Source organism: Raphanus sativus, chromosome 8 (genome assembly GCF_000801105.2).
Source record: "Raphanus sativus cultivar WK10039 chromosome 8, ASM80110v3, whole genome shotgun sequence".
Classification (NCBI taxonomy): Eukaryota; Viridiplantae; Streptophyta; class Magnoliopsida; order Brassicales; family Brassicaceae; genus Raphanus; species Raphanus sativus.
Window position 1 is genome coordinate 15,233,506 of NC_079518.1, and position 26,613 is coordinate 15,260,118.

Here is a 26,613-nt window from a genome sequence, read left to right on the forward strand (position 1 = left end):
ACTTAGTAGCTTTGACATTTGCATACAATGCTCAATCTCCATTGTTCTACCATTTTCCTAAGTATAAAACAAGTTCTACCTTTATTTCGCAATGTTAATCTCTTTTCACTCACCCAAAGAGTTTTCAATCACTCAAAAACACTCTTACACTTAAAACTCTTTCATTTTTATGTCTACTAAGGATTCTTTAACTAGTTTTACTTTCTTTAACTCTTTTTTTTTCTTTGATTAAACCCCTTTCTTTATGAGTTTCCTCTCCTTTTTTTGGGTTTTACTTCATTTCTATACTTTTGAACTAATCTTTCATTTTACTAATTCTGAGTGACTGATTTTCTTTTAAACTTTTGAGCTCAATCTTTCTTTTCATCTCTCTTCACACTCCCAAAATAAAACTCTAAAAACACTCCAACCCATCGTAGAAGCTAGATAACATGAGTCGTATAGCTAGCAAGTAATGAAGACAGAACATTGTCGTTCCAATTACTCTCAACATTATGCACATGTAAAACTTTCAGAAAAGACCCCAGTCAACAATTAATGATGGCTCAAAAGGAGGGAAGGGTTAAGGGAACAGACTACCACTTGAGTTGTAAAAATATTGGTAAATATTGGTTGGACAAACTCAAGTGTGTGTGGAGCCATGATCCAGTACTCAAGGGACCATAAGCAAGAAGCATTAAGTTCATTTAGTTCAATTAAGATTAGAATTGGCTTCAAAGAGTAATTTTCAGTAGTCAATGAGTTTCAAGAGGAGTTTTCAAGGCACGAAGTCTACAACCTTTTTAAAGAGTGCTCAAACTAATTGTCATGATTACAAAGGATATCATATTGGTGTTTTCTATGCAATAAGTATATACAGTGTAATGTTTGAGGCTCAAGATGACAAGAAAACAAAATAGAACACAAGTGAGATGGTAGACTCTCCCCCAAACTTATTTCACACAGTCTCTTATGTGAGAGTAAACTTGAAGGAGAGATAAAAGAGGAAGAAAACGAAATCAAAATATTTACAAAGTTAGAGGTGCACTCACTTGGATTTATTGGCTGAATTGAGTGGTATATGACCCTTGGCCTCAGATTTGTTCCACAGAGAGAGACGGGCTGAAGCGGAGAAGTGAAGGTGGAATGTTTCCAAGCTCTTTACTCATGTAGTGAAGACCTTCTTGCCAAATCTCGGATCACCGGGATCATATTCACCATCGAACCAACCTTTAAGCTCATTCTTCCTAATATCCTCAAAGGATACCTTCCTTGGATCATCAACAATGAGTTATTTGGTAGAGAGTATACCAAAATGGTTGTTAAAAGGTTTGTTCATAGGAGAGTCTTCTTCTTGCACCTCTTCGGGAGATTTTTCAATGTAAATCACTTGATTCTCTTTATACTCTTCACCCTTTGTTCTTTTTTTGGAAGTAAGCTTCACATGCATTTCCTCCTTGGTTGAGAACTCATTCATAACCAATGATGTGTCTTTTATCTCATCCATGCATTCAACAATCAAACCTTCCTCACAAAGATCTTCAAAAACTCTTCCAACCAAGCTCACTTCTTCATTCTTGCTCCTTGTTGAATAACCCATGAATGCAATTATTCAACTTGCTCTTCATATCTTATCACAAGATTTTCATCTACCATACATCCAAGGAGTAATTCAAGCTCATGTATAGAGTCTTCAGGTTCTTGTTAAAATCTTTCCTTGATTTGAATATCCTCTTTAACATCAATCTTCATATCCGTGGTATGTTCTTCACAAGTGTTGGTGTTGTAAAAGAGAGTGATGCTTTCTTCGTGATCTTCAATCATATATGAGAGAATTTTTTGTTTGTAGACTTCACATGTGTTATAACTCAATCCAACCTTGAGCTAAGAGCATTGCCATTAACATATATATTGGTGGAAAGAGAACCATTTTGCCTTTCTATCTCAATCCTTCCCCTTTCTTGATTCTCCAACAACTTCTCAAGCATGTTGGTGATATTTTCTTCATTTGAAGATTGAGAGAATTTAGCTTCTTGTTCTTCATACTCTAAATCCCAATTCCTTGACCAAAGTTTCCAAGTGGTTGATACTCCAATGAGGTGGTTGGTTCATAAGCTCTTTCACAAAATGTGGAGCTTCTAAATAGCATCCTCTCTTGACTCTCCAAAATAGCCTTCAACATTGATTCCAAGTCAAGAGACATGATCTTCCTTTCTTGTAAATGTACCCTGCAAAAAAAAAACAATTACTTGAAAGGGAATTAGTAACAAAACAAAGAAAAACAAAACATAAAAAAAAAAAATTTAGTCTCGAGACAGTCTGAAATCCTAATGAAAAATCTATTTAGTTCACCGGCAATGGCGCCAAATTGATTACTGCTTTTTATCACATGCTAATTAATATATGTACACGCTACCACAATCGAATTGTATATTGATGCAGCACTTTAGGATGGAATCCACAAGGAACTATCGATCTATAACACTAGGAATACACAAATTTTCCTAATCTAAGCAAATAAGAAGATGGATGGTTGGTAACAAGCTGAGATTCTAGAAATATAAACAAAGGTGATCTCAAATCCAATAAAGAAATAAGTGCAAGAACTAAACTTTCAATCAAATGCTAAGGATGGATCCATGGTCAAGTATAATTGATATAAGGTAAAATGAATAAGATCTAATCTAGAGTGGAAAGCTATAAATCAACATGCTTCCTTAAGTCTAGACAACAATCTTACACAAGTTCTTTGTCAAGATAAACGATCATTTTCTTTCATTAATCAAATGTCTTTGGTTTAATTCACTCAAGCAATCATTAAGAACAAGTCTACTAATAATCTAAGCTTCTCTAACATCAAATATCTTTGGTTCAAACATTTTATCAAACACCTTCCAGACATCAAATTTCTAGAATTCTAATCTAGTGAGATCAAGACTAAACTATCATTAAGAACACTCAACAAACAAAAAAAATAATAGATCTAACACTAAATACCCTCGAAATTTACTTTAACCACCCTAATCACTTTAACCCATGAATCAAAAAAGTGACTACTCACTAATCTCTATGAGAAACCTTAAACCCATGTAAGAATCAAAACTAATCATGTTAATGAGGTACTTCATTAGATGATAAAAAAATTTTAAACTTTTACAAAATTAGACAAAGTCTTTAGAGAAAATATGATAACATCTAAAAATTACGTCTAACAAGTATTTATAGAAGCCTAAAAATGAGCTGAATCAACCCAATAAACCCAGGTTGGCCCATAAAAAGTTGGGTCTTTTCTTCTGTAGCGACTTGGTCACCCTGTTACAAGTAGTTCGCCACAACACTTAGTAGTGTAGTGCTCTTTTGAAAACCATTGCTACCTCGCGTGGTCGCTAGGAGAAGTTACATAACGTCCTAACGACTTGATAAAGTTGTTACGACTCTAGTCGCTACAAGGTTGATATGCCTCCAATAGATAAACCGTAACTTCTTCAACATAGCTCCAAGTGACTTGAAAACATCTTTATTGGAAAGCTAACTCAATTTCTCATGTTTTACCAAAAAAAAAAGTTTCAATAGACGTCTTTAAAACCTTCATCTATGTTTATCTTTCATCTTTTTAACTCAAAACCCCTCGAATGGCTTCACATTCACCAACAAATATCTCCAACACTTGACATAGACATATGCAATGTAATGCAACATAAATATGCCTAAATGCATCTCTAAATGATCATTATATACATTAAATGATGGTTAAAATCATGTAAATTCTTAAGATATCACCATTTTGCATGTCCCATTGTCGTGAATTCAGAAGTGGGTTTAATCAAATTAAAAATGGGTCTACGTATGGAATTCATCAGTTCATACCACGTCATCTTACCTGCACCATTGATACATCTATTAATCCACACAATGCAAATATTATCAAACTAACATATGTTATTCTAAATCTTAACCACACTGATGTTAGCTATCCAAACCAAATTACACAATATGAGAAAATGCTTATGTTTTCCTATTTGAAAATCTCTCATACATAATATGCAGATCGTAAATGTAACCAATTACGGAAACTATCACAACAAAGTATAATATTCGAAGTTTATACCAAACAATTACAACCATTCGAAATTATCTATATAACTGTTAACCTTTTAAAAATAATTTTTAATATTATTTAACAATATTTTATTATCACTAATTAATACTAGATTTAAATTTGAACAAAATATGATACTCAAAAAGTGATAGGTAGTTTTGTTCTGATTCCTATTAAAAAGGAAAAACCTTAACCAATACTTTTAAAATTACATTAAAAATAATATTTCATATCTATAGTATTTAACACCAAAAAATGATTCTAAGTACCTGGAAACTCAAAAATTACCTGAAAGTCCTCAGAAATATCAAAAATATATATATTCAAATACCAAAAAACCCAAAAGTTTTACTTGAAGTTTGACCTGAGAAGAAAAACAACCAAAATTTTATCTGGATACTCAAAATATATTTTTAAAATTTCAAATTTTACTTGAAACCCCAAAACTATACCAAAAACCGAACCCACAACTTAAGAAATATTTATAATACTGAAAAAATATTTGTAGTATCCAAATATACTTAATATACACAAAATAATTTAGGTACTTTAGGTACTCAATCGGGTATGGGATAGGATTCAGACTCGAATCAAAACCTCCGGGTCCAAAAAATTCCTAGAAGGTACTTACCCTGGATCCGGATCCAAACCAAACATGTATTTTCAGGCTGATTTTGTTTTTTTTTCTTCGGGTACAGATAATATGCTAGGCTTAAAAAGAGTTACATAAGAGTGTAGATACAAAAATCTTATAAAAAGCAGTTCATAAATTATACATTTTTAAATATAATCACTTTCGATATAATACGACTAATGTAACATAATACTGTATAACAATTTAAAATACTAATTCATATTATACGACTTTTTTCAAATTCAAAAAAAAATCTTCGCTTTCGAAGGCGGATCAAAATCTAGTGCACTTTTAAAGACTTTCATTCATCAGTATCTTTAAATTTGTAATTTGTTAGTATGTTTCATATTTTATTTATTCAATATGTTTCTATTTTTTTGTACGCAATATGTTTATATTTGTAACCTATGTAACATTAACATTAGTGAGATAGATTATATTGAGTTTTTTCATAGTATATTTAGTATTTAAATATATTAATCATTAAAAGTAACCAGTATGATGTTCAAAAAAGTAATAAGTTTTGGAATGATTTTTTTTTTAAAAGCTAGCCAAAATCTTTCAGCAAGAGTTTTGATTTTTTATTATTTTTATTACAAATTTCTTAAGATGTTTATTTTAAGAACTCACAAATGATAGTGTTTTTAGCTTCTTATCTCTAATGGTTGTCATCAAATTTTTTCTCAAAATGATATAAATTCAAAATGAATTTGTATTTTGTTCCGATAGTTGTCCTCTTTTTTCCTCAAAATAGGATATTCCAGATATGTTCTATTAGTAATAGTTATTATTAATTATAATAATGATATGTATTTTTCACACTTTGTTTCCCAATCATGTATTCCAAATCTGTATCTCAATCTCTGTATATTTCTAAAGTTAATGGAAGTTTTAATGCTATGTATTTTAAAACCTACAAATTTTACTTAATTATAATTTTTATCTAAACTAAATATCATTTTAAACATAAATTTAGCTCTATAAAATACACAATGAGATATCCATTGGTGTAAACTAAAAAAAAAGCCACTAGTGTCTTTAAAAAAAGAACTTATTAAGAGCATCAGTATCAATGAGATATCTATTGGTGTCTTTCAGAAAAAAAATTAATTGTAATTTTGATTATTAATAAATTAAGCCACTAGTGTTTTTACAAATGACACATGAATAGATTATGTACCAATAAATTAATAGAATAGTATTTTCATTTATTTAAGAGATTACAATAAGTTCTTAAATAAATGAAATATGTTAGACATAATATTTATCAGTAAGTCATTTTCCTATTTTAATAGAATAGATTATGTACTAATAAATTAAATATTCGAGAGGTAATCTTTTTTTTTAGTTTACAATAAGTTCTTGTGTTAAAAAAAAAAATCTATCAGTTGTGGATGATGTTTGTTTGATTAAAGAAGTGTATTTACAGAGAATGACAAAACTTCGAGTAAATTACAGGATATTTACTTGTGTGATTTTGACATTTTAAAGCAAATTTTTACAGAACGAAACCCTCTGGGCAAGCCAGAGGGGCTACCCAACAAACTGTCGGAGGACTGACAGAATGCACGAGACTACAAAAGGGCAAATATATCATTTCGAAACTCCAGTTGTTACACGTTGATTTGATAAGTTGAGACTTGTCTTCTTCGCCACTGTGCTTGGCTTCGGCTTATAAACCTCTCCTCAACTTCCGAAAATTAAAAAACAGACCAAACGTCTCAAATCCGCATTACATTTGATCTTAACCTTCCAGAGATATCTATATATATATATATATAGAAAGAGAGAGATGGGAGAAGCGTCGATGGAGAGAGAAAATGGTGCTGTATCGGCAGCGGCGACGACGGAGATGGTATCTCCTCCTCGGGTGAACTCGCCGCGTCAAGCATTGGTTGAAAGATTGAAAGATTATGGACAGGAAGATGTTTTCGCTCTTTTGGATGAGCTCTCACCAGACGAGCGAGATTTCCTCGTCAGAGATATCGAGGTGTCTTATCTCTTAGATTGAATCTCAGACTTCAAGATTTAACAGAAACACTATTTTTAACTGGTTCTTGATTTTGGCTATTTCCAGAACTTGGATCTTCCAAGAATAGATCATGATCATCAGATGCTCACTTCACTCTCAAGGTAGGTTTTCATCAATTCCCATTCAAGTTACTAAGTTACATGCACTGTCTTTTCATCAGTTTCTTGATTGTTATTAGGTTTGCCTGTGGCGGCGATCGAGCCAGTGCCGGAGAACTGGGTCTCTACGGTTGATGGAAGAACAATGGAAGACAGAGAGAAATGGTGGAAGATGGGATTAAAGACTATCTATGAAGGCAAATTAGGAGTTGTGCTTTTGTCTGGTGGACAGGTATTAATTACTTTTGTCTTAATCTTCTGTGTTAAATTGACGCTAATTAATCAATTTTATAATCAAGTAGCTAATGAGAGTGCCTAAAAATGATTCTCTTGTTGATGGGTTTTCGATTAATGCTCACCTACCTAAAAGGATTAGTGGGATTATACGGTAATCCACTAATAATTACTATAATCTGAAACGGAAAAGGATTATTATGGTGGCAATCATATGATTATTTACAAACAAATCAGTGTCGGTGGGTAAGGTACGTTGAGTAAATGGCGATTTCTAGGAGGAACCTTGTGCTTAATTATAAGAAATTAAAAACGGATCATGAATGATCCATGTGATCTGAAAAGATGCTTTTTTCTAGGATTCCGTAACTTTAATATAATACCTTAAGTAAGTTGCTCTCTATTCCGTGTGATGTAAGGAAGGTTAGAAAAATTGGGATTTAAAACATTTGAGTTGCTTTGAAATTACATAACTTCAGAATATGTTTATTCTTTGTACTCTTCTCTCTCGTATTGTACAAAGGAAAACATGAATGATGTTGAGAGGAGAATACTAGATTTTAGTAGATTCCAGCTAACTCTTGTTGGCCACATTGTATTCCATTTGTCAAGAGATCTGCTTAATGAAAATGACAGGGAACAAGGCTTGGAATTTCAGATCCAAAAGGATGTTTCAGTGAGTACTTTCTCATTCTTTTTCTGCTTTTCTTCTCCCCAATCTTCTTTACAGTAACGCTTGGAAAGTACAGAGTATTTGAAACAATTTTTCTTCCTTAGAATGGACCTGATGGTTGTACAGATATTATGCTTTAGATTAATAAGAGTATGTCATGCTCTGAATAGGCTCAGGTTACTTAACATGGTAGGTATTGACTTAAAATTCCATCTCAGATATTGGACTACCGTCAGGGAAGTCGCTCTTTCAGATTCAAGCAGAGAGAATCTTGTGTGTCCAAAGACTTGCTGCTCAAGTAGTGAGTGAAGGTGACACTCATGCCTTCTTCTATCTTCCAATGTATCTTGTATCGTTTCACCATATTTTGATACTTCTTTTTCTAACATTATATTCTGTCTTCAGGTCCAACTCGCCCAGTTACAATACATTGGTATATTATGACTAGTCCATTTACGGATGAAGCCACACAAAAATATTTCTCTAGTCAAAAATACTTTGGCCTAGAACCAGATCAAGTAAGACGCTTCTTAGTTGTCAGCCATGTTGCTTCACAATGTTCCCTTTGTGTCTGACCAAAAGTGTTGACCACTTCACTACAGATTAGTTTTTTCCAACAAGGTACTTTGCCTTGCATTTCAAAGGAGGGAAAGTTTATCATGGAGACACCTTTCAGTGTATGTACCATAACAAGTTATTCAGTCTTTCCTTTTATCATTGGTTAGCAGTTTAGTCTCTATAAGTTGATCTACGTATTATCAGCTAGCTAAAGCTCCAGATGGTAACGGGGGAGTCTATGCTGGTATGTTTACTAATTATGATTCTGGTTATTTAATACTAATACTTTTGTATTCGTTTTGCTGAATCTGACCCGATATAAATCTACAGCTCTTAAATCTTCAAGGTTATTGGAGGATATGGCTTCTAGGGGGATCAAATACGTAGATTACTATGGCGTCGACAATGTTCTGGTTAGTTTTTTTTTTTTTCCTGAGTCCTTATATTTGCTTAACTCTGTATTTGGATATAAATTGGAGTCTTGGAAAACAGGTTCGAGTAGCTGATCCCACTTTTCTGGGATACTTTATCGACAAAGGTGCTGCTTCGGCTGCAAAAGTTGTGCGGAAGGTATCTATCTATACATTCACTCTCACTGGCTTATGAAGATTATAAGATTGAAATTTACATCTTCGTGATGACTGATGATTCAAATGCAAAACAGGCTTATCCTCAGGAACAGGTAGGGGTATTTGTAAGAAGAGGAAAAGGTGGACCGTTGACTGTAGTTGAGTACAGTGAGCTAGATCAGTCAATGGCTTCTGCTATTAATCAACGAACAGGACGTCTTCAATATTGCTGGAGTAACGTACGTAAACACCCTTTCTCCATCTCTCTTCTTTTTATGAAAGCCGTTTTTTGATTCTCGTCTTTGTCATCAGTTGTGCTTACACATGTTCACGTTAGACTTTCTAAACCAAGTAGCGACCGGCCTAGAAAAAGACAGCGTGTAAGCTCCACAAACACAATCGAAATCATGCATTCAAAAATGTTCTATTAAATGTGCTGTTTTTGCAGATATCATTTGGCAGAGAAGAAGATACCGTCTATGAATGGATACACAATGGGATTGAAACTAGAACAGTTTATTTTCGATTCGTTTCCTTATGCTCCTTCAACCGCACTCTTTGAGGTTAACTATACCTTTCATTTACGCAAAATACAAAAAAAAAAAAAAAAAATATATATATATATTAAAACCTGGATTGAGCAATTAATGTGTAGGTGTTAAGAGAAGAAGAGTTTGCACCAGTGAAGAATGCAAATGGGTCGAACTTTGACACACCGGAAAGTGCGAGGCTTTCCGTACTAAGACTACACACACGTTGGGTCATAGCAGCTGGTGGATTTCTTACACATTCTGTGCCTTTATATGCAACTGGTAAAACTCCAAAACACATATTCTCGTTACGGTTTTTTCTTCTTCTTCTTATCACTTTTGTTCCTTATGATTTTGTTTTTTTTCTTATGTCTTCCAAATATATAAATTTAAATTAGGTGTTGAGGTTTCGCCATTGTGCTCGTACGCGGGAGAAAATCTTGAAGCTATTTGTCGTGGAAGAACGTTTCATGCACCTTGTGAAATCTCCCTCTAGCTAACCAAAAAAAAACTCCCTCTAACGATTTTTATTTACTTTTTGTATTGAAATGTATTCTTCTTTTTCGCTCCTTTTTGTGTTTGTATTTTGTCTTTCTTCTGGCTGTGGTTTATATATAAACTTAAATCTTCCCATGGGAGAGATTGGTCTTGGAGTTTTGGTATCCATTGTAACATCTATATATATATAACTAGATTTTGACCCGCGCTTCGAAAGCGCGGGTATTATTTTTCAATTTTATGAAATATGTTATTTGTTTGTAATTACTGAATTTATTTATTTTAATAAAATTTTCTTTATAATAAATTCGACACATAGAGTGTCTCTAGTAAATTATGTATTTCTCTAATTTTGTTTTATTCGCTCCTCAATCAACATATTTATTTGGCTTGTTGTTAAAACAAATGATTATAGACTTTGATCTCTGCACTTCCGCGGATGTATATTTTAAAAAATATGATGATATTTGTTTTTCATGTAATTATTAGGGTTTGGCAAAATGAATCCAAGGAACAGAACTGATACCAATCCGTAAATATAGTACCAAACCTGAACATAAATTGATTAAATATTCAAATTATTCAAAATTTTGTTAGTTAGAGAACCGAATCGGATCCGAACCAAACCATTCGTGTACCTGAATTTATCTGAAAATAGATTTATATACTTATATATTAATTATTTGTATATTTAACGTATATAAAACATCAGGAATGATACTTTTAAATTGGTTTAAAATACTTAAAAATATATATAGATAGTCAAAAACAAATATCTGAAATAGTTAAAGTATACTCAAATCACCAAAAATAATTATTGATTTCGTATCCAAAATTTTAAATCAAACCAATTGATATGTTAAGCTTAGGTATTCTGACATATGTTATTTAAATTTATAGGTAATATATTACTTTATCTATAGATTTTGAGAAATTTAAAATATATAGTGATTTAAAACTTTAAAAATAATCTAAATAGGTTATCCAAACCCAAACCAAACCCGCAAAGATCCGAATCAAACTCAAACAAAAATTTAGAAACATCTTAATAGGACTGAAATCTTTGACTTCGAAAACCTGAAATGCAAACCGATCAGAACCAAACCCATATGGATGTCTGAAAACCCATCCTTAGTCATTATTATATATCGTATAATTTCATCATATAATTAATTGTATTTTATATGTATCATCGTATAAGTAATCATATAATTAAAAGTATTTAATACGTATCATCATATAAATAATTACATATATTATATTTTAAAAACTTAATATGAAATATAAAAACTATAATTTGAGTTGGTATTTCAAATTGGACTTTGTATTGTATTTTTCTTATATATATTGACAACATTCTTTTATAATGGACTTAATAACTTAAGCCCATTACTTTTTCTGTTTAATACTACTATCTTTGTTTCCAAACAAATATTTTTTTAAAAAAAAGACTACAATCCATGTTTCCAAACACACCAAATTTTTTTAATACTCTTATCCAAGTATCCAAACACACCGAAATTGTACTTCAGCTTTAATAAGATACTAGATTTTGACCCGCGCTTTGGAAGCGCGGAATATTTTACGATGAAAAATTTCACTAATAACTTAACAAATATTTTGGTAATTTTTAAAGAGTGTATATTTAAAATATTTTTGCATTTAAATTAGTGTTTTTAAATTCAACCCGATTGTGATTATACCGGTTAATCCGGAGATCTGACAATTCAATTTAGGTTTTTAAAATATTCATATTAAAAAAATCACTAAAACCCGAGACTAACCGATTGAACTGATGGATGACCGATATGTAATCTAATTGGATTTAAATTGTAATAGTTTCATATTTTGTAGTTTTATAATCCAAATTTTAAAGTTCATTATTTTGCAATTTATGAAATTATAACGTTTCTACAAAATTTTAAAAAGAAAATGATAGATATAAAATAACTAAGATTAATTATTGTATTGTTTGGAAACATTGATAGTAGTATAAAAATATATTGTTTGGAAACATTGATAGTAGTATAAAGAAATAAGTATATTGTTTGGAAACATGGATAGTAGTATAAAGAAAAGAATATTAGTGATTTAATGTAGGTTTAACTATAAAGTATAAATGTGTATCTAATTTAAAAACTTACAAAATAAATGTTAGGTCCAACACAATGTTTCTGTTTTAATAAGATAGATGTTTTCCTCACTCCTATGCATCCATGTCATCAAATACTTTCACCAAAATATGCCACGTGTCCATTCTCGCGAAAGTTTTGTTTATGTTGTTGTTATGCTTTATGGGTTTTCTTTGTTGATGGGCTAATCTATTATTTTGTTTTCCATGTGTAGATATCCAAACCTCATTGAAAGATATAATCTTTTTCGTGAAAGACAATAGGAAAAATTAGGGTTTAGTCGTCTTCTTCTATCTGTGAAATCCAAAAGTTAGACCAACAATGGAGACTAAGCATGTCGAATGAGACGAATGGTCGTGAAGAATCTCTGTATCAAGCTTCTACAGCGTCGTTTCACCTTTGGTTCTTACCTCCCAGACGTACCTTTGGTTATTACCTCCGAGATGTTACAGGGTGTCCTTATTCAATGTCTTTAAGAGACATCTTAACTCCATCGACACAAATCAAACACACCGTCTCATTAAATGATACCTTTTTTTGTTTGAGCTTAATGATATTTCTTTAAATCAATATTTTTCTAACTTCCTAACTTACTTGGGCCGCTAACTGACTAACCGATTCAGCCTGCTTTTGTTCCGAAAAAAATTGGTCTAGTCAGTTTGATCATGCTTCGTATACGGGTGTCCATGACCAGTCTATTATGTTTTGAATGCGGATCACTCATGTACACTCCATCCATTTGAGATCTCTGATGACTAATAAAGTTTATATAAAGAATATGGCTAAAGATACTTGAAGCTTATATATTTCATAGAGAAAAATACATATTACATACAATGCAAAACACAAACAAACTTACTAAAACATGGGAACTATTTTTCTTTGCTTTTCAAATCTTGTTTTATTTAAGTTTAACCTAGTTATTATTAGTATGAATTTGGAGGCATATGTCCTTCACTCATTTGGATATTTTGTTTAGCCTTTCAACAACATATAAAAAACTGCATTAACCCCTCCTTTTGTGATTTCTCTGAGGCTTCCACCCGACACTTCTCTGGCAATTCATCGGCTGTCGAAACTTTCTTTCCCGCTTGCCATTGGCAAAAAATATTGTCCAGTCCTCAAGAGATTGTCTCAAATCCTTGACCTTGTTACTCTGTCCAATGCAACAATTTCCATGCAGTACGCTTACTTTGGTAATATCCCAGTTTGGTTGGCAGAAACTACCAACGTCGACTGTATCTATAAACCTCATGTCGAGCCCGATTTTTTTAATGTATTTATCGCTTCTGATATAGTTAAGCACGTCTTGATCGTGTTTGCCGGGAAACCTTAGTCTGGACTTATACCAATATTTGTATAACTTGACTGTTCTGTGGTTCGCCGTCACAAATATGAATCCGCCATTGACTTCATTGTGCTGCCTGTCGCTGAAATTTCCATTAAAGAATAGATTGCAAGCTGACTGAAAGTCGACATCCGCAGCTAATCGAGAAAATGGATCACGAAGCCAAATTGTATCCATGTCCTATATTGTATACAAACATTTGGCAAACTATTTTTTTAACATTTAGCAAACTAGAAAGCCTTTTCAAAAAAACAACATTTGGCAAAATATATTAAAAATGACAGAATTAATTCAGATTTAAGATATTCTTTTGAAGATAAATCGTTAGAGTGATCTAGATGAATCAAATTAAACCAAACTAAAATACTCTTAGATCAAAAACAAACCCAGATCTGCTTTATTTTGTTTAAATATTTATTTTTTATTTAAAAATTATCTATCATGTGTTGACATAATATTATTTTTTCTCATCCAAAACCATACCGATAAATTTATTTTTAAAATAAAAAATGGCTTAACCATACTGATGTTGCCAAACCTAATCAAATCAGAAAATTTTAATTTTTTATTGGTTTTCAAACTGACTTTATACCGGAATGTCCATCTCCAAATAATTAAAGATACAAGCTTAGAGAGGTACCGTGAAAAGGAAGTTATATCCAAGCTTAAGCAAAGAACGCAAGAACTTGATTCGACGCCACATCATCTTGACATATTCTCCTACCATGTACCGCTTCTCGCCGGAGAAATCAACTCCGGCAGTCCTTAGCAAGATGCAACGACGAGGCAAGACATCCAAGCACCGTGAGTACGATTTATCGTCCAAACACATCACCACGATGTGGGGTAGTAGCCTATTAGTCCCATTGCCTATTCGAAAGCTCTCAAGAAACACATCGAACGTCGAATTTGGCTCCGCCCAGGCCTGGTTCATCAATGTCACTATTACCGTCTTCTTGTCCTTCATCGATGCTTCCTTTAAGATTTCCTCCAAATTTTTCCTATCTTCTGCCTCAATCTATCAACCAAATAAAAAAAATATAGAGTAATAAATATGGTTTGTTGAACTACTAACTTATATCACAGTACTATATTTATGTTCTTATTATTTTCTGATGACCGGTTGAACTGCTAAAGTATCATTGCAATTGAATAGTATTCTAAATTTATATATTATTAGTATTACTAAGTTATTTTATTTATATATCTCGTGATTAAAATGAAAAATGAGATACACTACTAAAATATTCATATAGTATGATTTAGATAGGTGAATAGATTACTAACGCTATCAATGTTGTTGTTTTCTTGTTTGGCTGCCACCACTGGCACCACAGAGGCAGGAAAGTTTGGAACAAGTGATGCCGAATGGTAGACAACTGCATACAGAAAAACTGTCAAAACCAATAGAAAAACAGCCCATTTTAATTCTCTCCACTTTGTTTGAAGTTGCCGCAGCACCTGTTCCAGCGTCTGTGTATTGAGAGTGTTGATGGTGGTGCTAAAGCTGGCCGCCATTTTCTTTAAGAGGATCATATTTTATCTAGTCTTAAGTAAAATCTCTATATCATAGTGTTACTAATATGTGATGCATGTGTGTTGTTTTGTAACATGCTCAGTCATTAATGTCGTGTTAAATATCGCTATATCTACTCTAGAAGTAGAAACAAATCGACTGTCAAAAAGTCATAGTTGGACTATTGATTACAAACTTAGAAAAATATCTTAAATACAACTGTATATGATATATTTCTTTTTTTTTGAATGAAGTAATGATATATTTCTAATAAAAAGCACTTTAGATCTCCTCTATTAAAAGATAAGTAGAAATAAATCTACTATTAAGAAATCATAGTTGGACTATTAATTAGAAACTTATACAGATATTTTAAATATAGTTGTGTATAATATATTTCTTTTTTTGAATGAAGTATATATTATATATTTCTAATAAAAAGCATTTTACGTCTAAATAATAATTAGAATATATTTAGATATTGTTAAGATATTTTGACAGATTTCAATAACTGAAATATTTAAAATCTTACAAAATAATATAGTTAAAATTCATGATTTATAAAAGATGATCTCATTCAAGTCGGCCATATATTAAAATGAGGCTGCTCTTGATTGATCAAGTTGTATTAAATTAGAGAATAATAACACTAAAATATTTACAACTTAATCATAAAACTTTGAAATAAACCGGGCTTCGTAGCCTGGTGGTAATGGAACCTCGGCTGAGGTGCCCGCCACCCAGCTTCGAAACCCGGCCACAGCGATTTAACATCCTTACTGCTGGGCGCTGGACCCCTTCGGGGGATATTTGGGAAAGTGGCTGCCCAGACACCAGAGATATCAAAAAAAAAAAAAAAAAAAAAAAAAAAAAAACTTTGAAATATAAACATTAATATTTCTATGAAAAATAACATGTGCAGATGCATGAGTCAAAACCTAATAGAGATTAAATCCCTGATTGTTTGCTTTTACGTTGTAACTTCTACGAAGAGTGACTTACGTTGTAAATCTTATATTTAAAATATTTTTAGTTAAATATTTATAAAATGAAAACAAATATTTCACAGCCATGCAGATCAAAATCTTTTTACACATAAAAAATCTGACCAACATTCAAGAGGCTTTCCTGAGGAACATTGAAGATAGCACTATTTTCTCTACAAATTTTCCTAAGAAACGCATACACATAATCAATTGCTATTCTCTTGTAGAACCTCGCTTCCCTTCTTGCTCGAATCACTGTGTTCCCCATTATGTGCACAACTCCTGCGTCTCTGCACCCATTTATAAACTCCAGCTCGTCTCCTCCTCCACTCATCTGGCTTGACCCGGTCACCGTTTGGCTCGTCCGTTTGGTTACCCCCACAGGAGGTGCCATAACAGACTCTACAGAACCAAACGTATCAAAAGTGGTAAAGTTCATACTCTCATTCCCGTCTCTGTGCTGTTTCTGGCTTCCACAGATACTGTAATCGTCTGAGTCAGAGCAGCCTTCCATCATGGACTCAAGGCGGATGAAGAGGAAGAGGCTTTCAAAGAGCCGTTTCTCAAAGTTGTCGTCCTTCTTATGCAAGTCTCTGTATCCATACCTCGCCACACAGCGGAACATGTGGAAGTTCTTTGGTCCGATTCTTTTCACAAGGAACCGTTCTTCCTCAGGGACAGTGTAGACAGGAAGGTTCTTGACGCACACAAAGACCACAACGGAGTGAATAGCCGGCAAGTTTGTGATGAAATGAGAGAAGATGTGAGGGACACCGCTAGCTAACTCGGTGTAAACAAGACCAATCCCGGGAACACGGACAAGACCAAGGCTAGGTCCTAGACCGAGAATCCAAGCCATGGAGACTTTACTATGCATTTCAAACTCATACCTCTTGAGCGTTCCGTAATGCCAGACGTACATGATGATGAGAAACGCCGCTGCGATGACGAGCGGGACCCACCCGCCTTGGTTAACCTTGAAGAGCACGGCTGAGAAGTAAGTGCACTCCACTACGAGTGATAGAAGGGTGAAGGAGAGGACTAGAACCCAATGGCATCTCCAGACGAGTATCATGATCAGCATCATGAGTAGCGTTGTGACCAGCATGACGATCACGACAGCTGTCCCGTAAGCGTTTCCTATCTGGTTCTGGTTCTTGAATCCAGCTGTAACTGCTATGCAGAGGATCATGAGGATCCAGTTGATGTCCGGAACGTATATCTGACCTAGAAACTTCCTTGAAGTGTGCACCACTTTAACTCTAGGGAAGCATCCGTGTGCGAGAGCTTGCTTTATCAACGAGAAGGTCGCTGATATTGTGGCTTGGCTTGCTACTATCGCAGCAAAGGTTGCAATCACAAACATTGGCCAATACACACTCTCTGCAACAAAACAGAGTCATGTTAACTTACTGTCCAGAGACATCCATTTGATTAAAAATAAAAACTGATCAAAAGATGTAACAAACTTGGGATGGATTGATAAAACGCGTCTTCAACATGATGTGGATACTTCCTAAGATACGCAGCTTGTCCGCTATACGCCAAAAGGAGGCAAGGGAAAACAATTACAGTGAATGCAATCTGCACTGCTGAGACTGGGAAGTGAGATAAATCCGCAAATAGAGCTTCAATCCCTGTGATACTAAGCATGATGCCTCCAAGAGAGGTCCAACGATCTTGACCACCTCTTTTGAAATACCGATAGATATAAACAGGGGAGAAAGCTTTCAAAACGCTCGGGTCATGTTTCCATACGTTGTACATACCGATACTCGCTATAAAGAGAAACCAGAGGAACACAACAGGCGCAAAAAGCCACCCGACCCTGTCTGTTCCATAGTGCTGTACACTAAACAAGCTCACTAATATCACCACCGCCACAACAACAACAACACCATTGTTTATATGAGGAAGGTTTACTCTCAGCCCACCCGCAGCAGATAGAACTGTAACAAAAATTTTAAAAAGACAATGAATTAAAATACTCTCTGTGGAGTGTTAAAATATTTGCATTTACCAGAAATGGCGGGAGTAAGGATCCCATCGCCGATGACCATGCAGGTACCAACGAGTACGAGAATGAGTAGAGAGTTTTTCCTAGAGGGATTTTTCTCCAACCATCTCTTGGTCTGTGCTGCAAAAGAGTGTTCGTGAAACGTGGTGCGGCTATAAGTTGTGAGCTCTTCATCTGTACGGTGTTGGTTGGGGATAGTGTTCACTTTTGCATGTCTACATAGCAAAGAGTAGAGAGCAAATGTTCCACCTTGACCATTGTCATTGGCTTTGCATACAACGAAAACGTATTTGAGGAGAGGGATGAGTGTGAGGGAGTAAATGATTAGGGAGAGAGCTCCGATGATATCCTCAGGGTCTTTGATCCCGTGAGGAAATGTGTTGTAGAAAACGTAGAGAGGAGAGGTTCCTAAGTCTCCGTAAACAACGCCTAGACTCTGGAATGAAAGCTGAAGAAGCAGAATCGCTGAGAATTTCTGCAAGCAATTAAAGAAGAAAAAAAAAAAATTTCTTCAGTCAAAAAAAGAGACCAATGCAGGGAAGCAACGATCTGAAGAGAAAACCAAAAAAAAAAATTGAACCTTTTCTTTGTACATGTTTCTGAGGCGACCAGCTTCTTCATCCATAGGCTGATCAAGTTGCTGGTCCAAATCCCACATGCTTCCTCTCTCATCACTCTCTTCACTTATCTCACCACCCGTTGATGCTTCTACTCCTCTTGCCGCCATTTTTGCTAGTCTATCTTTTTTTAAGTCAAAGTAAAAATCTTGTCTTTGATTCTATAAACACACAAAACCCTTTTTTTTCTATAAACCCAGAACCTTAAATCTCTAAATCCTCAAGCCCAGATATTCACCCTCCCCAGAAAAAAAAACTGAAAATTTTCACACAGTCTCTTAAAAAGAGACCTAACTGAGCAAAAATTAATGCCGAAAATACCCCCTACAACAACTTATAGACAGACACAGACGAACGATTAAAGGATTATGAAAAAAGATCAATTTTGTACTGAAAAAGCCAAAGAGTTTTATTTGTTTTTTTAGAGAGACGATCCAAAAACCCACCGAACTAATATCAATGGAGGAAACAAACAACCGACCGAAACAGTTAGAAAATTTTCTCTGTAAGAAAAGAAAATGTTTTCCACGTTACGGAGCATTAACTCTGGTGGGTCCGATCCGATTCATGACCTGTGAGAGAATCAACTAACTCTAAACCCAAAGAAAATTCGCAGGAGAAACGGGGACGGTCGAAGAGAAATAAAAGTGTCCCTCTTTTCGCAGACTCGTTTCTTTTTGTTTCTCCCAGTTATTCATTCTTCTGGAGAGAGAGAGAGAGAGAGAGAGAGAGAGAGAGGATATATGATTACGACAGTGACGAGGCACTTTAACTTGTTTTTTCTTGTCACCAATTAGCCTTTAACTTATAAGTTTTTTTTCTTTGTCAACTTTTTTTTTTATAACGTCTTAGATTTATTGATATCAAATCAATGTAATATATTACATGAATCAGATATTACATCATACATGTTGTTAAAAATAACTTTTAATAGAGATTGCAGTAACACGATGCTTCCTAACGCAGTCGTAGGACAGACTAATTCGCTAGCTTTTCTCCACTTCATTCTTGGTCTTCTAAGATCTTTTTTGTGGCTCTCAGTTCTCGTGAGTAAATGTCTTTTTTCTTTAAAAAGATCATCGGATGCGATCCATCTGTTACATTGCAATCCATTCCAGACACTCCCGCTGCAGGAGATAACATGCTTTATTGTAACAATCCATGGCATTGAAATTCTTTTGCTTCGAAACCAATAACCCCATCTATTCTCTTGTATTGCCTCGTCGATTCTCCACGAAAGTGTAATACCCGTATCCCAAATTCGCTGATCAGAAAACAACATAATTATATGGAAATTATGTTCGATCCCTTCCATTGGCTGGAATCGTTTAAAGTCATCGTGATCTGAAGGACACGGAGATACGCAGATGAATACAGACAAAACCCTATTCACCATAAATACACATTCCCAAAGGGAGAAATAACGCTCAAACCCAATCGAAATTGTAACCTTTTGTAAATCTCTAATAAAATAGAAAACGAAAACGGATGAGAGAATCATGGATATGGCTATCATAATCCAAGCCATCAGATAAAGGAAACCATAAGAAAATTGGGTTGATGAAAGGAACTGTTTTTTAGGGATTTCCCCCAAATACAGAAGAGAAATTGATGAAGACATCAATGGTGGTGTTAAGAAATGCACAAGAAATAGAAAAAAATAAAAACAAACGACGGCCTAAGCCGTCGGAAACTGAATCAGATGCGTTGTGTTGCAGGAGTGGAAAGTCGCAAACTTCGTCGCACTCAGAGCAGTTTTTTGTTGAAAGTCTTCTTTGTCAACTTATAAGTTTGTTTTACATCCTTGTATTGGTAAACATTCTTTTAAGGACATGATTAACTCCGATCTCTTAACCGGGGTTCTTAATTCATGATTAGACATTTTTCTTATTTTTTTATACTTTTCGACTACTTATATCTCTTATTTAAGAGACAGTTCTTAGCTTTTCTTAATTAAAATCTAAGAAAACTTAATAATCGATTTTTAACCGAAGCTAAGAACCTCAGTTAAGAAATCAGGGTTAATGATGGTCTAAGAGCAACATTATTGCTATTACCAAATTGTTGGTCCTTAGCATTTTTTATATTATTTAGGTGTTAAGGACAATTGGTAGGGACAATGTCAAAATAATTAGATTATTGCTGGAACTTTGAGTTGTTTCTTAGTAATTTTTTTGAAGACTGCTCTTCACTTAAAGACTGCAATAATCAAATCAATATGGTGAAGAAAAGATAACAAAACAGAGCGGTGAAGAAAAGATAACAAAACAGAGCATTGGAATTTGGAATTTCATACGATTAGAACTAAGCAAAGTATCATTATTCCATGAATTATAAAGTTGTGGAATCCACTACCACTAATGACGCAGAATGTAATACCTCTTGCTCGGCTTTAGCAAGATTCTGGATGATGCATTCCCTTTCTTTCTCAAATTTCTTTGCCACTGAGACTAAAGACAGGACCTCTTGCGTTGAAGGCTTTAATTGATCTCATTTGCTCAACAAGGCTTGGCAAGACTGGTCTTGAACGTTTGCCTCTAAGAAGAGATCGACGCCCTACTATATTTTCATCTTTGCTTATGAGTGATCCCAAAACTGAATCAAGTAAATCTTTCTTCTAACCCTGTGCAGTGCAATCCAATGTCAAAACCAGATAATATACAGCAAGTAAAGCACTATGGGTGAACTATCATAGTATCTCTTTCAAGTGCATCAATCAGATCATACCTACAAGTTTAACTCTTTATGCCAATCAATACAATAAGGATGGACATATGAATGAATGAGAAGATAGGAATGTCAACTTAATAGAGAAACCATTTATTTAATCAAAGTTCTTCCATTAAAAGCTTTCTCTCTCTTGAAATCATCCAATCTCCATGGATTTTAACACACATACAAATCATTCTCAATCCTCCTTCAACTCCCTCACGCTCAGTCCCTCCTACTTCAAGTCATCTCCGAGAGAATCCACTCCCAATCCTTCACCCCAACCTCTCTCTTACACTACCTGACACAATCAGAAACTTCAAAACCCAAGTCTCGACTCTACGAAGCAATTATCAACACGCACATCCAATCCCAATCCCTAGACTTTGCCGTCTCCTACTTCACCGAGATGATCGAAAAGGGTCTCGTCCCCGGATTCGAATTGCTTCAACAAGCTCTTGACTTTTGTCGCTGGGTTCTTCTTTCTACGAGTTCTGGGCTTTCTTCGACGACAACAAGAGCAGAGTCGTCCTCGACGCAACGTTTCCACCCCTCAAAACCATCGCCGAGTAATAACCCGACACGTGCCTCCTAAGGACGGCAACTTTTGTCCCTTAGCTAAGGAACGTCCCAAACGAAATTGACCCTTTTTCATTTTCTTTTCGCAAAATAAATTTTAAAGACGCTCTAAAACACCCGCGGTAATGTTGCTCTAAGAGTCTAAGTGGTAACTACAGTTTTAGTTTTGATGATATAAGCTGTATGAAACGAAAATGCGGAACGATGACAATGAGATTAATGTATGTACTATACAAAATAAGCGTTTGATTGGTGAAAAACTAGATGACAGAAAAAGAAAAGAGTGATGAAAAACTATTTTAAAGTTTTGTTAGATATATATTAAACAATATAAATATTTTTTGAATTACTTTAAATTTCAAATTATTTATATTTTTAATCCAAATTTTGAAAAACAAGTTTTCATATTGAATTACATATATCACCAATTTTAAACGAATTTGGCCGGTATGAGCGGAAGATACATTTTCAAATCAAGCTAATGGATTGTTAGGAATATGCTTAATAATAAAATGGTGGAAACGCAAGAGCTTAGTCTTGCAAAGCTTAAAGCTTTCTCTGAGAAGATATAAGCTCCACCAAAAATCAAACATCATATATAGCAATTGCTTTCGGGTCAATTAGCAGTGACAAGTTCCTTGAATTATAGTCATATGCAATGTGATAATCATTGTCCTAGATGTGTTGTAGAAGATCAAACTATAAACCATGTCATATATGAATATCCTCTAGCTATTCAAACATGGGCACATGCTGGAACTTCAACTCCACCGTTAGTGTTCCCCAGTGCAAATTATTACTTAAACATGGATTATCTCTTCTGGAGAAAAAAATGATATTGAAGATCCTGAGTTAGATAGAGATCCATACCCTTGGATAATATAGTATATTTGAAAAGCTAGAAATGATAAATTATTTAGAGTAATTGATTGGGACCCGTTAGAAACTGTTCGACATACTCAATCAGAATGCAATGCTTGGTTTGGCGCTAATCATAAGGAGGAAATACTGGGAAATACTATACACCCTGAGCCAGTTAGACGTACTGAAAGATGTATGATTGATGGATCATGGAAATATGACGTACTGAGAGATGTATGATTGATGGATTAGGAGCTAGAAATCAACTGTGAAGGGTTTCTCCACTTCACTCTGAACTCGAGTGGAATGCATGCTTCAACATTTGACGTGTTAGGTGTTAGGTCAAAACCCTAGAGAATGACCTAATTTTTCAATAAAGCTAAAGGAACTGGAAAAGGTGAAGAGCATATTCACAAATTTTTCTTTAGTTTTTTCATCCTAGTGGTGATAATGTATCTTCTGATTAATTATCTAAGACAACAAAAACCTTTAATAAGAACTTGTACTACATTAGTTGGTTTATTCTATTCTAGTTTTCCAGACCATCTAAAACTTGAATAATAGATGTTATTTTGATGTCAAAATAAAAAACGAATTTGACCGGTAGTAACCAACTTTGTGTTAATTTAAAACAATTTTTTGACACAAATCGTAGTTGGATAGAGGAATAAGTCACGGTTCCACCTATCCATCTCATCCACTTTTTTAAAAATTAATTAAAATGTAAAAATAAATGATATAAATATAACTGAACTTTAGATATATTAATATTTTTCAATTTAATGGATGAATTTTATTTTACTAAATTTAGTATTATGAATTAGATAATAATAGTTAAAATAGACGAAGACATTTTATTTTAAGTAGAATTCCAGTATTTTTAACTTAGACTTGTATATTATGAATTTATATCTTAACTAGGAATATTTTTGAACACATTTTATTTTAAGTATAAAATCTATTTTTTGCAGAAAAGCTACTTCAGTTTACCTATTGTTTATTTCAAAATGGAGTTTGAACGGGGTATATTCCAAAATATAGAATAATTGCATTTTTATCTTAGTTTATTCATTAATTTATTGAGTCAATTAGCTGAATATACATGAAAAATGTCAAAATTAAGGATCTACCATAACATGCTAAAAACAAAAAGTTTTAGTATCAAAATCAATTTAAATTGATTATTCTGTCCTTGACGGCTGTGGAACAAATTTTTTTTTATTCTGTCCTTGACGCCGGAGACCATGGCTCGTAGAGAGTGCACATGAATATAATTAACAGCAAGGGAGGGATTAATGATAATTAACGCGGTGGAACTGCCGGAGAAATTGATCGGAGGCTTGCGTGAGAGTACAATATATACATGAACATAATTAACGTGGTGGAACTGCCGGAGAGATTGATCGGAGGCTCGCGTGAGAGGGGAGTGGAGCGGAGGAGCGGAGGGAGGACAGATAGATTTCGGTGTGAGAGAGGAGCTCGGGGCGGAGCTGCGCGTCGAGAAGGCGGATCACTTGTGGGAGAGGAGCTCGAGGGCGGAGCTGGGCGCCGTGGAGAGAGCGGATGCGGCGACTGAGACGGTGGCGGAGGAGGAGGGGGAGCTGAGGTGACGGCGCGGAGGTGTGAATGGACGTGCTGCGGGAGCCATGGACGGTGGTCGGGGTTGGGTGTTGGTGGTGGTCATGGGATAGAGAGAAGCTAAGGATAGAGGAAAGCTGGACTTTTTGGAAAATAATCTAATTAGATAAGAGCAGCAGTGTCTTAAAATAAGGTTAAACAGTTCAATACAGTACAATCGTGTACTTACCTAATTATAAAGAAAGTGGTGTGTAGAGAGTACAATTTCTCTAATTTATTTTCACTTTAAAATAGAATATAGTTGAAATAAAATTCATATTAATTTTTTTTTGAAGACTAAATTAATATTAATTAATTCATATTAATTTATTTTATAATAAAATATTTATTCAGTGGAGATTAATAAACCATATGTACACCCATGTGCGTGCGTGTACGTATGATTAATTTAAGAATCGGACAACTGATACGGTAACAACAAGTGGTCCTTGCCCGGAAATGAAAAAAAAAAAACGAAGCTGGTCCATTTTTGATTGACTCTGTACTTAACATTTAGATCATCCAGTTACTATAAACTAACTATTTTAGTAAAGATTTTATCAAAAAAAAAATATTTTAGTAAAGATGATATGCATGTGACATTTATAATTAGATATGTCTGAACATTTCTAATATATTCTTTTTTCTAAAGAAAAGTCTGAACAAGTCTAATTTGATGGGTGTGCCACAAGAAAACCCATGCAATCGTCAAATTGACAATGTTATTTATACTTAAATTTATGAGTCTCTTTTTGACCATAAAAATGATGAGCCTTTTTGTCGACTCATCTGTATCTATATTATTAAAACTGAAGTACATTTTTGTATTGTTTCAAAACATGAATAACATGATACATGAGAATTATTTGGAAACATGGATAGCAAATTAAATACTTCATTTTATTTACACATTTAGGCACTGTATTTACAATAAATTAAGTACTTTCTTTTGTATTTCTTTTTATTTACAAATTATATTACTTCATTTAATATTAATTTAAATTAATTAATTACAATGTTTGTTGTTTTCTTATGGTAGAAATAAGAACACAAACTCAAATATATAGAACAAGTTTTAAATATAGTATTACGCTATTTAGTTTAGTCAAATATAAAATTTCGAGACTTCAATTTTCAAGAAAAAATATCATGAAATTAATAATAATTCATAGAGAATTAATGCAAAAAATTAAAATTTGTTGTTTCATTTTAAAATGAATAACAAAATGTTAATATATGAATAGTACAATTACACCAAATTACATCAATTATAAAAATTCTAATATAATATTATATTCAAATAAAAAATTGTTTAAACATCGACATTATAAACTAATATATTCTATTCTATATGTAAATTATAAAACATAAAAATACACATGAAATCATTTTCATAAAACCAGCGATTTATGAATTTACGTTGAAAACAATTTAAAAGAAACACCCGCACAAGAGTGCAGGTCAAGTTCTAGTTTATATTAAAACCAAGTTATTACATAGTTTTGATTATTACATCCGGCCTTTTTGACAAGTTTATTACTGCACTTAATCTATTCCTAGGCATAGACGAGAAAGTAAAACCATTATCTTTAGCAGCTTCTACAGTGTCTTGTATCATTGAGATGCTCTCTGTGTTACAGACTTTTCGGGTAGTAGCTTTTGTGATATATTGAGTCAACTTAAACATTATATTCTTACAGTCACTTATGAAGTACATCTTGCCGAAAGCGAGTGCTTGCATTTGAATGACTGCTATACGCAATGCTTCAGTTCCTGCTTCTCTTTGAGTATTTGTTGCTCGTATGGATGTGGAACCTTGAAGCAATTGATTGCCTTGCATGCTATGTAAGGACCAAACAATACCTGCCACTTCCATATCATTTTTCCACAAAGCATCAACCTGACAGCAGTATTGAGCACTTGATGGCATCGTCTGCTGAATCTGTAAGGACTCTTCATTTGGCTTTTCGTTCTCTGTATTCCTTTGATTCAAGCAGCTGTTGCCTCCTCCCAATAATTCAAGTCTCTTATTGTATCATGAATTACTTTAACTATGTGGTCCCTTTTCTGATGGAAGACAATGATGTCTCTCTTTTTCCATACTCATAGAAATTAAGGAGCTCTCGTATATCCTTTTTAGCCAAAGTAATTAGCTTATCTATGCTCAGTTGAGTTTCTTCCATGGCTTCTGCATCCCATGTAAAGTTTGTAGGTACCAATGACCAAATCTCTCTTGTAACTCTACACTGAAAGAGCATATGATGTTGCGATTCAGGATAATCTCTACACATCAGACAAGTGATATCTATCTTTATGTTTCTTCTTCT

At 33.9% G+C, this 26,613-nt stretch overlaps 3 protein-coding genes across 3 annotated transcripts; 1 reads left to right on the plus strand and 2 right to left on the minus strand.

Annotated features, from left to right (window-relative positions):
- Positions 1 to 6,339: 6,339 nt before the first annotated feature.
- Positions 6,340 to 10,132, plus strand: LOC108820838 (UDP-N-acetylglucosamine diphosphorylase 1-like). The gene is given in 16 exon segments (XM_018593855.2): positions 6,340 to 6,702; positions 6,790 to 6,816; positions 6,818 to 6,845; positions 6,923 to 7,074; positions 7,713 to 7,752; positions 7,968 to 8,060; positions 8,155 to 8,267; positions 8,352 to 8,426; positions 8,512 to 8,551; positions 8,638 to 8,720; positions 8,800 to 8,877; positions 8,972 to 9,115; positions 9,189 to 9,256; positions 9,325 to 9,439; positions 9,532 to 9,688; positions 9,805 to 10,132. Coding segments are annotated over 16 exon segments (1,509 nt in total). The 5' UTR covers positions 6,340 to 6,504; the 3' UTR covers positions 9,903 to 10,132.
- Positions 10,133 to 13,042: 2,910 nt separating this feature from the next.
- On the minus strand, positions 13,043 to 14,902 carry LOC108820055 (uncharacterized protein At4g15970-like). Its single transcript, XM_018593044.2, has 3 exons — positions 14,672 to 14,902; positions 14,025 to 14,402; positions 13,043 to 13,564 (listed from the first exon to the last, which is right to left on the minus strand). Exons 1-3 carry the CDS (start codon positions 14,900 to 14,902, stop codon positions 13,043 to 13,045), a joined length of 1,131 nt encoding a protein of 376 aa, XP_018448546.2.
- A 1,008-nt stretch (positions 14,903 to 15,910) lies between these two features.
- LOC130498362 (potassium transporter 10) lies at positions 15,911 to 19,272 on the minus strand. Its single transcript, XM_056991664.1, has 4 exons — positions 18,484 to 19,272; positions 17,907 to 18,378; positions 17,356 to 17,835; positions 15,911 to 17,269 (listed from the first exon to the last, which is right to left on the minus strand). Exons 1-4 carry the CDS (start codon positions 18,628 to 18,630, stop codon positions 15,990 to 15,992), a joined length of 2,379 nt encoding a protein of 792 aa, XP_056847644.1. The 5' UTR covers positions 18,631 to 19,272; the 3' UTR covers positions 15,911 to 15,989.
- Positions 19,273 to 26,613: the final 7,341 nt, after the last annotated feature.